This window comes from Macadamia integrifolia, chromosome 3 (genome assembly GCF_013358625.1).
Source record: "Macadamia integrifolia cultivar HAES 741 chromosome 3, SCU_Mint_v3, whole genome shotgun sequence".
In the NCBI taxonomy this organism is placed as follows: domain Eukaryota; kingdom Viridiplantae; phylum Streptophyta; class Magnoliopsida; order Proteales; family Proteaceae; genus Macadamia; species Macadamia integrifolia.
Window position 1 is genome coordinate 34134891 of NC_056559.1, and position 11445 is coordinate 34146335.

Here is an 11445-nt window from a genome sequence, read left to right on the forward strand (position 1 = left end):
TCAGTCGACCACCAAATCCTCGAAGGTCCCGCTCTGTGGGGCAAACCCCACTTCCACAACCTCAAGAAACCCTTGACCAGGGTGTGACACAAAGGGACCCACCTTTGACCACACTTCCGGATCCTCCACCTGTCATCACTCCGAGTGATGTTGCGACCATAGTTTAGTAGTCACAGCAAGCCTTCCAGCAACAAATGCTCCAGTAGCAGTAGGCATTTATGGCAGCTATACAGCATCAGTTACACCTTCCTCAACCCAGTCAACATACTTGGATAATCACTCCGTAAGACCCACCTGTAGGGTCTGGTATAGGACTAGGGGTGTCAATTCGTGGCCCGATCCGACTAAACCGATCGAGATCGACCGTTTATAGATCGGCCCAGCCCGGACCGGACCGTTTATTAAACGCGTCGGGCTTGAGCCCGACCCATTTATAAATGGTCGGTCTCGAATTTGCTACTTGGACCGTCGGGCGCCTGACCGAGACCGACCGAATAACGCCCGATCGAGACCGGCCTATTGTGCACCGACTTGGCCCGACCCTTTAATGATTATAGAATACCTATTTCACCCCCCAAATTAAAGAATAAAAACTAAAAAGTAAAAGACATGTTCACATTTTAAATAATGGTTATATTTGGTATCATTTATTGATTTATTGTCATTTTTTTGGGCTTGCATGAGTGGGCCGGAATATAATAATACATTTCAAAGAGGGCCCGTTTAAAAACCGGTTAAAGCCCGTTTAACATTAAACATGTCCGTAGCCCGGTTAAGGCCCGATTAAAGCCCGATTAAGGTAGCCCGATTATAAACCGAGACAGACCGACCGAATATAAAGTGTACCATGCCCTCAATAACTAAGCCCGATTAGTTAAATGGACGGACACGGTGTAGCCTTTGAAGGTTTTCAAGCCCGATTAAGCCCGACCGAAACCGAACCGACCCGACCGGTTGACACCCCCAGGGGTGACTGAGTGAGTGATGTTGTACATGTAAAAAGTATAATATGAGGTGTTGTATGAAATGTTAAATTGAGACTCAATAGTCATAAAATAGTGAAATATTAAACAAACCTTATTGTAGTACTGTATATGACAAGGTACCTCTTGTTTCAACCCAAAAAAACAGAAAATTAAAATGTGCCTCTTGTTTCAACCTCCCCCAAAAAAAGGCACCTCTAGCTAGTCTAAGCGCAAATATGTGTTACATGACAGATTAGATAGGGTTGAAAATTTATAAGTATATATATTTTTTAGTAACAATTTTATAAGTATATATAAACCAAGATCCCTACTACCATGTCAAATGAAAAAATAAAGCTTTGAAAATCTAGTGTCCCAATTAAAGTTTTTTTTAAAATATAAAAATATTGATGGTTAAAAATAAAGGGTAAGGAGGTGCTTCTTTTTCACATTCTCTCATCCCTTTTCATTAAATATGGGGGGTTCCTTTTCTAAGATCTATGCTATTTTGGATGATTATCGAACTTTAGCATCAAGTTTCCTATTTTTGTCTTCCAACATTCATATTGGGAATGTAACTGGATCATTGATAATTTTGCTTCTCATGAAATCACCAATCGCATGTCAATTATTTGGGACAATAGTCCTTCCTCTTTTGTAAATCATCTTTTATTAGCTGACTTGACTGGCACAGTTAAAGTCCCTTTTGTAAACTCAGTTTCTTTATGTAATATATCTTTAGTTCCTTTTGATAGAAAAAGAGAAAACATATGACCCACTTCTCTCACCTCACAGTAGTATACGGTTCTATTCCTCACTATTGGTTTCAAATGTAGGAAGTGAGTATGAGCAAGAAACTGTGTGCAAATCTATACCAACATCGATATGTTGAAATTTAAGTTTCAAACTATGGTCAAATTGGTTTTTTTGAAATGGTCTTTATGAAATCCAAAGTAGTTTTTTTGAAATTCAATTTTCCCCCTCAAAAGTGTCTCTTCTACTTTTACTATTTTATCTTTAGCAATTGTGGAGTTGTGAATGAACTAAACACAACTCATCAAAGTTTAGTCCCACATTGCTAAAGGATGAAAGAAAACTTGGATATATATGTAGGAATGTTTGTTAAGGATACAAACCCTTTGGAAAGACACTTTCCCTTGTCATATGTGTGTGGGGGTTCCTGAGGTGTTTTTGAATCGCTCGAGCCTTGGTCGGGTGTGGGTGTGGGTGTGGGTGTGGGTGTGGGTGTGGGTGGTTCAAAGAACTTACTTTTTACTATATGTAATTTTTTATTCCACACTTTTTCCTAAGTGATATATTATTGGTGTATGTACCCAATAAATGTACATACGTATGTATTTGTACGTATGAGACATATACCCTTCCCTATAAGTGAATGTACCCTTCCCATACAGAGACACCTGTATACGTATGGGTATCCATTCGTATACAAAGGCCTACATTCAATATATACAAGTACTCTGTCTGTATTCGGGTACTGGTATACTGTGAGAGTGTTTGCTTCTCTGTTCTCTACAAGTGCTTCTGCTTTCTGTTACGGTTTTTTCATTTGAATTTCTAAGTATTATCTTTGGACATACCTATGAGAATTGCTTATTGGAGTGCACATTAAACAAATGGAGAGTTGTTTTATCTTGGAGGTGAGAACGTAAGGTCAACCCGGTTGCATACATATATACAGGGCGTTCAAATACCTTAAGGAGAGTATCTGTATATGACTCAACTCTACTTAAGACAAACGATTTCTGTTACTATTTCAAAGGATTGCTTGAACAAGTAAGTCATCTTTTACTTGTAATTATATTTTAATTAATTTAATTGTTTTTGTCAAAGTCTTATACCTATTGCCTGGTTTCTGTTTACTTACAATATGCTGGTTTTTTAATGTTCCCCTGGGACCATGATTAGTATTTGCATTGGATCGGTTGTATCAGCCATAGTATATTGATATTGGGTGAAACCGATCTTGATATTTATTTATTTATTTTGCATCAAATGAAAAAAGAAAAAAGAAAAAACAGGAGCCAATTGGGACTTTAAAACGGCATCGAACGGACAAACCAACAAAGTTGCATTATATTGATCAAAGACCCAAGAAGTGCAGAGAAGGCCAGGTTCATTACTCTATTTTCAAAGGCAAGAGCATGATTAGTACAGCATAATAGATATAAGAGTTTCCTTAACAAAATCCCTTTTTTATCCTAATACTGGGATCAATTTTTTATGTAGAGATGGATCACCAACTCAATTATTCATTCATAAACCAAGAGAGAAAGGAAACCCAGTGGATCCCAACCAAGAATGACCAGCAATGAAGCTTGAAACAGTGAAGGCCTGAACCTGAGTGGCACTAGTGAGCACCTTGTGTCCCTTCCACTTCACTCTATTTGCTGTTCCTGCACCAGCCCCAGTGTTCTGATACTCTGCATAAAATAAAGTATCCAGTGCAAAATTACCCATCCACTCATGCCACCCGACCGGATTGATAACATCACTTATAGATGATTGCATCACAATGGTCCTCGAGTATTCCTTCCATGGCCTTCCCAGGTAAGTATGAAACTGGCTCTTCACTACTTCCAGATCCGAAGTGGCACCAATCCTGCATTTCTGGATCACAATCCCGGTGTTCATATTCGGGTCATCTCTACCATGAGCTGTCACCATGTTCTTTTGACCCGATCCGGGTCGTCGGGCATGGATATCGCAGTTCTGGAATACGGCTGCTGCGTTCCCGAATATGAAATCCACAGTGCCGGAAATTAGGCACCCCTCGTAGAATTGGCGAAGGGAGTGGACGTAGAGGGTGTCTTGGTATGCTAGTATGTCGCACCGGTAGAAGGCCGATTGGTCTGACCCGACCCGAAGTGCCACGGCCTGGTGCTTCGATGGACCTGCGGTGTTTTGGATTGTAATATCCCGAGCCAAGAACCGCTCCCCAACCACAGCTGCATATATATAAATATTCCACCTTACAAATTTAAAAAAAAAAAATATATGAAATATAGAGAATTTTATGACATAAAGTAAAGGATTAAGTTTCCTTACACCCAAGGTGAATGAAAATATGTTCATTGAGGGATTTAGGCCACACAAGGGGAGAGGGGAGAGGGGAGAGGGGAGAGGGGAGGTAGTGGATGTGCACATTGGGTCTCTTCCCTAGGATCAAGCGGTCCAAAGAAACTTTTTCCTAAGATAAAGGTATAAACTATTTTACCCTCTCTTATGAAGGTTGAAGAAATATTTGAATTCTAAGCATCAGTCATTAGATGGGTACTTGTTGTATAAATCAAATATCATACCCAAATGAGGTATTATATAATGAAATGTGGTCCAAAATGGTTACAATTATAAAATAACTTCAACGTCCATGGGGTTTTAGTTTACTAATTCTTAACATTCATTCCCTTTTCTTTTCTTCCCTCCCAAAGGTTGTCCCCACTCCCCACTTCTTGGATTCCTTATAATTTGGTGGGCAAAACAACAGTGCAAATTAAAGGATGGAAAAAGACAAAAAAAAAGCTGTTGGCCGCATCTGTGGAAATTAAAGAGTATTAAAGACTAAAGGGACAAATCAATAATGAATGGCAAATTGACCAATACAGGGCTCCTATTCTGGACTTAACTGTGAGTTCTGTTTAAGCCTAAAAGGAAAAATCAACAAAGCACGGAAAAAACGTCTGCAATTTCGATCTCGTATAATTTTGTGAAATATCACCAACAGGAGATGACACGTGTATTGATACCAATGCAATAGTCTAGATCTGATTTAAATGATTCTTCACTGATTTAAGGTTTTATTAATTGTACCAAATATGGACCATTGCATTGGTATCAAAACACGTGTCACTCATTGAATGTGGTATTTTACGGATTGTATGAGATCGAAATTGCTGACGATTTCAACCCACAAAGCACACGTTAAGTTGCCTAAGACTGGTTCACAGTGGGGTCCGATCCTATTTATCCACCCACCCATGGACGGGTTGAAATCGTCTGCAATTCCGATCTGAATTGTACGAGATTGGAATTGTAGACGATTTTTTTCCCCCATTGACACACCCATTGCTTTGACTAATGCACAGCCCCAATCAACTTTTTTTTGTTGGTAAAAACCGCCCCAATCAACTATCTATTGTGTGTACTACCATAGTATAGTACTCTGTAAAAGACTTTGAGTTTCACTAATCCTAAAGGATTAGCGTAGTTGATTTGAAGGGGACATGGTACTCCACCTTAAGAAATGAGGTCCCGTGATCAAATCTTAGTCACTGCACCTAACTTCTTGGGGTCATCTCATGAAAAATTCTTGGACCTCTAAAGTCATCATATTTCAAATAAAGTAAAATTTAATAATCAAATATAGAATGATTTGGAGTTACTTCACCTAAAATAATGATTACAAAAATTTATTTTTTAGATTTCAAAATTTCATTTTTCTTCCTTTAATTTTCACGATAGGTTGTATGTTGGACAAGAAAGAATTGATATGATGACTTTAATGAGAAATCTTTAACTCTTATCTAGAAAATGGAATAGCACATGCCATGACAAGCTAAGATTTAGCCCCACACAAAAGAGGAAGGGAAAGAAAAGATAGACATGTATGACTAATGATAGATAGCCAGCACCAATTAGGGCTTAATTCCAGACATGTCATATGGGATTCTTGATTCTTTTCCAGCTGACAACTCCCTACACGCCCCTTTCGGCGGCCTTCAATTCCAGACCAAAACATCCAAACCACGACTAGTAGTACTACTAATAAGTCATGAAAACGAGGAGTGATTGGTCACACCCACATGCTTTCATGACTCAATAATTTTATATCTTTTACTTGATATAACCATAGTAATTGGTAAGTGTAGATCAGGGTCTAGTACAAGTATGGTTTAATTCACACGAATGGAATTTATCATAGGATATTTTATTGGGTGGATTTCATCTTCCTTAAATCAGTCTTGTAGGAGAACCTAATATGCTTTTGTATGTAATTGGTTGCATTAAGACTATAATCAGATGGAATTTTTTACCTAAGTGTATAGGGGCAAGAAAATAGAATACGACTATTTGTATATGGGGAGAAAAGGGCGAGAATATTAGGAGAGGAAAAAAAAATTTTCTACCACTTAGGTTGTTGCGGGAACTTTCTTGCTACCTAGACTTGTTGTCAAATATACAGAATAATTAACTTTCCCTTTGGGTTCACAAATAATGTCTTAGATTTTTAGTACTTTTCAAAAAGCCTTCAATATTCCATTTCTTTAGCCACGGAAAGATCTTGTGACCAAAATTTCATCAAGTGGTTTGCTCAAGAACCTTCCCTTGGAGGCAATTAAGAAGACAGACATTGTGAAAAATCATGAGAAAAAACTAGGTATTTGTACGGGATTGATCCGTACAGATGGAATCCATCCAAAGAAAAACCCTATGGTGAATTCCATACGTGTGGATCAGATTGTACAAAAATGATTTTTGTATAAAAACCTATTCCACACTCAAAAATCATCAATTATGCATAATAAAAATAAAATAATAATAAGTAATTAAGTTAGTAATTTTGGATGGGGAAGAGTTGAGGAGTTGACTTACCAAGAGTAGCAGAGTGGAAGGTGGTGCTACCATCAACAAAATTCCTGCTACCAGTGATAATGGTGTTCTTCCTCCCATCTCCCACAAACATTATATTGGTCTTCTTCTTATGCACCTCCACATTCTCCTTGTACACACCTGCTTTTATCCTTATCACATACCTCTTACTACTCTTCTCCGGCGCCGCCGCCACTGCTGCCGCCACCGTCTTAAAGTTCCCACTCCCGTCAGCCGCCACCGTCACATCCGCCGTCACCGTAGTTGCCTGCAGCAGCCTCCGATCACCCACTGACAACCACTCCGGAAATTCAATCTCATCACTCTCTCTCTTGTCACCATCCATCATCATCAGCTTTCTCTCCTTCCTTTCCTCAGCCATATGGGTATCCGTCATGTTCTTGATCATGGCCAATGCGTTACTACACATTTTGTACACGTGCACCTGACCTGCCTCCAGCACTGACCTCACCTCCTTATCTGCTCCCTCTTGCAAGAACCCGTCTAGGCATGAATCCTGGTTCGTCATTGCACCACTCACCAGTGTCTTCAGGTCAGCCGCGTGGTGAGATATCGTTTTCTTTACTTTTCTGTACTGATTGAGATCTTGGGCTGTTTTGTATAACTCATCCAATGTCTCATCCGCCATCTCTAGACAATCATGTAGAGCTGTCTTCTCCCTTTCGGTTAAGCTCTTCTTCTTGGTGGCTATAAGCTTCTCTATGGTGAAGTAGTTGTGTTCCACGGCGGTGGTTGTGATGTTGAGAGAGATTTCAATCACGTCCTTCTGGCTCATTAGTTTGTCAATGGCGCCGGGGACGGTGGCGATTGCGGAGTGGCATAGGTCTGGGTAACGAGTGATACTGCATGAAGATTTGAGAATGGTATGCCCCGGGGAGTGTTTGCTACCGGAGTTCTTGCGGGAGGTTACGCCGGCGACAATGCCGATTACAGTGGCAATGAGAAGGATGAAAGAAAGTGTTACTAAGAGGACTTTCTTCTTCTTCTTCTTCTTCATGGATAAGGTGGAAATGGTGGGGTTCCCTAGTTCTAACATTTGGACTAGTGGAAGTGTTAGTGTGGAGTAGGAAAGGAAATGAAGGGTTGAGAAGATTGCTTTGGAGGAGGAGGAGGATGAGGATAAGGTTATTATATAGGAAATTTATGAATTGAAAAGAAATAATTGAAAAAGCTGGCCCAAAAAAAAAAAAAAAAATCCTCTTTGAAAGAAAAAAGAAAAGTGCAGGTTCCTCAATTGGCAGGCTGGAAGCTGGTCCACCATGTGATAAGTTGAGGATAGTTATTGTCATTTAGAGTGAATGGATAGGCATTTATGAAAGGAAAAAAGAACAAATGGATGACACATGCAACATGCAATACATTCAGGTGATCAGTGTTATGACTTGTTAGGAAAAAAAAAAATTGTATAGGATAGGATAAAATGATCTAAAAAAAACCAAAGGTATCGGTATTTTGAGAGGCAGAGTGGTTGAATTGGTTTGATACGAAAGAATCGTATTAATATCAATTGAGACTGACATGGTTGGTTTTGATACCAAAGGGGTTGTTGCTTAGTTGGTATAAATCAACTCCTCATAATACAGAGGTCATGAGTAAACTCTACTTGAGACTTATCTAAAAAAAATAACAATACCTAAGGTGGGAAGAGTTTGGCTGGGCTGAAATTTGTGGTAAATTGGATGGTGATAAAAGTTTCACTTGCTTGAACCTTAGAATGAGATAGGCCTCAGTAGATTTGAATCAGTCAGAATTGGTGGCCGGAATTGGATTGCACCCTTCAAACGCATCTTAGATTCGTCGATTTGGTTCAACAAGAATTGATTGATTCGATCATTTGTAGTTCAATTTTTAATTAAACTTGATGATGATGCTTTTTATTATATAATAGGTTATTTGATTAATGGTTAATTTTGTAATTTGACTTGTGATTGCTTTAGATCATATTCTTCGTAGGTGACAGTTGGAATTTAGGGGGGCCCACATTCAGTTTTCCACGTGATGCAAATAAAATAGATACTTTAAACCAGGTAATTCCCCTTGTTATGGGTTTAGATTAGGGGTTTTTTATTAATAGCAAAGATAAAGAAAAAGAAGTCATGAGGGAAAAGTAAAAATTAATAAAAAAATCACTAATTATTTTCTATTTCTCTTTTCACGATTTTAGTAAACAATAATCGTAATGACATGAAAGGCTTTTGAGGGAGCAGCCCAGGGAGTATTACATGGCGTAGGAGAATCTATAAAGCAAGGAAGAGACGTGGACAGAATTTGGACTGATCTGAAAGACTGGAAGAATTTAAACATCTAATGAAGCCGAACTGTTTTTTGAAGTGACCATGGATCACATTATCGAGTAGAATTGAATTAAACAGTTACCTTTCTAAACCTACCTTTTGTGTAAAAAATGATGACCTTGTCCAACTTGTTAAGAGGTTTACATATAAGACTATGAATCTTAGAATTAAGATCTTATATGAGAACTTATCTATTAGCAGTTTGATTAATATGTAATGTTCTTGATTTTTTTCGAATAAAGCAAAAAAAAAAAAAGTAAACAAGAATCGTGTAACCATGTGAACATCTTTTTCTTTTGATTTTTCTTTTGAGTGCCATTTTCGAAACCGTTTCCGCGTGCCTTTTAAAAGAAGGGATCGTGAAAGGTCATTGAAATTTCCCAGAAACATACCAAAAGGACAAAGGACACATAGACACGTTAATCACGTAGTCTGATGAGTCTCCACGTACGTTAAGTGATTAAATGATTCAAATACACCGATTACATGCCATGTGTTAAGTGGATGTGGGTTTCATTATTAATATTTTGTTCACCTTACACGTCATGTGAATTTTCTTTTTTGATACAACACGTCATGTTAAACAGTGTACAATCATTTCAGGTACACGAAGATTCCCCTCCTTTATAATTGGGGTACTGCAAATATTGTATGGAAAATTTTTTTTGTGTGTAAAATTGTCCGTAATGAGACGGTGAGGTGCAGTGATCATTCAATGATTGGGATGCATAACTAAGCCTTTCAAATTATTGGATGCTCATTGCATCTTACCGTTCATTGAAGACAATTTGAACTCTTATATATAATTGTGCATAGTGCATGGTCTATTTGAACTTTTGGATGGAAACAAAAATTGTATGATATTATATATTATTATGGATCAAGTTCTTTTGAACTACTAGTGGAAGGTGACTAGGCACTCTTTTTCTTATATAAAATGACCTCGCGGTTATGTATGAAGCCATTCCGTCCCATCTAATTGGTACACTTTCTTATGCCGCTTGCTTAAAGAACTCTCTCTCATTTTCTTATTAATATTCTATATAATAGAGGACAGACCTTAGCACAATAGTAAGGATGTTCCATTGTGATTCAGTAATTGTGAGTTTGAGTTGGGAAACAACTTTTCTCTAAAACTAGGGTAAGATTGTGTACATTATGACCTTCCCCCAACCCTTCACTGGTGGAAGCATCATGCGATTCTCCATATTCTTATTACCATCTTTCTAATATTCGATATATTATAGAAGGACAAAAATTCCCATAGTCAATCCTAGGGGACCCTCTCTCGCTCATATTATCATGATTATAGGAGATCCATGCATATTGACATTCTTTCCTCCCAGACCATGCAGGCCCTTTGTTTTTTAGAGGTCAGATTCTCTCATGTGGTCTGATTCATATATTTTGAGAAGACAAAGCTGGCAATGTAATTTCTTAGTTGATGGGTTTCTTCTGCACGGTGAGATTGTGATCTATTTCTTTGGGTTTGGGGTAAGGCGGATTTTGTTGCCTCCTTTTACTCTTCTTTATTATTGTGATAATTTCAATAAACGTTCATGGGTTTCCTCGGGTCCTAGGTAATATTCGGATTTAAAAAGTCTTTTTTTTTTTTCTACAATCTACTAACAATCCACAATTGTCCTAAATATTAACATACATCAAATATAATTTTTTTTTTTCTAAACATTTTGAAAAGATGGTTCCTACATGCCTCTAGTAGAAATTTATTCCTAAAAGCATGCTATTATTTTGCCACGTTGGCAACTTACATAGCTATCCTAACCCTTATATAGAGTGGTCATAGTATGCATTAACCACATGTCGAATTCAGAGTCTAGTTCAATCAAATATCTTATATATTGCTATTTATTTCATGTATGTTCATGCATGCTTATGGCACTTCAATCGTTAATATGTATTCTTCAATAGCCTTGGATTTTTAAAGTTCTATTTTGCCACATGGAGAACTCCAATAATACTAAAACTTGACAAATTGGTAGAGACCAAAAGTCCACCTAATTTGGGCTCATCTGATCTTTCGCATGGCATTGGTGACATTTGACGTAGGTATATAGAAAAAGTTCCCAAGATTTAGGATCTAATTTTTTATTTTTGACAAGAAACAGAAAAAAATAACATCACAAAAGAGTCTGTACATCATGGATAGAAATAGAGAACGTGTTAGATATTCTTTTTGCGAAAATTCAAAAGGCTAATTGTTTGACAAAAGAGATAGCCTGGTTATCCGGAAACGTAGGACAAAAATAGAGTTTTGACATGAAATATCCAAAAATAGAGTTTTGACATGAAATATCCAAAAATAGAAGGATGTCATGAAGAGGCCAAAAAGCATCGTTAGATTTAAAAGGAAATTACACTCCCCACCCTTGTACGTTACCTAACTATCAATCACCTCCCCTCTACTTTGAAACCTATCAACATCCTCTCCTGAAATTCCAAGATGCTTACTTCCGTCCCATTAAAAGATAGTCAACTTTTTCTCAACTTTTTGTTTTTTTTTTTTTTTAATAAAAAAAAAAAAAAAAAAAAAT

General features: G+C 37.7%; 1 protein-coding gene across 1 annotated transcript; it reads right to left on the reverse strand.

Annotated features, from left to right (window-relative positions):
* Nucleotides 1–3035: 3035 nt before the first annotated feature.
* Nucleotides 3036–7712, reverse strand: LOC122074667 (pectinesterase-like). The gene is made up of 2 exons (XM_042639590.1): nt 6579–7712; nt 3036–3934 (listed from the first exon to the last, which is right to left on the reverse strand). The coding sequence occupies exons 1-2, from the start codon at nt 7630–7632 to the stop codon at nt 3243–3245; spliced, it is 1746 nt and encodes a 581-aa protein (XP_042495524.1). The 5' UTR covers nt 7633–7712; the 3' UTR covers nt 3036–3242.
* Nucleotides 7713–11445: the final 3733 nt, after the last annotated feature.

Bases quoted from the DNA above. Each gene is read 5' to 3' on its own strand.
- LOC122074667 (XM_042639590.1), bottom strand. From the start codon at position 7,632: ATGTTAGAACTAGGGAACCCCACCATTTCCACCTTATCCATGAAGAAG. The intron at 3,935-6,578 runs GTAAGTCAACTC...ATATATATGCAG, and splicing joins CTTCCACTCTGCTACTCTTG to CTGTGGTTGGGGAGCGGTTC.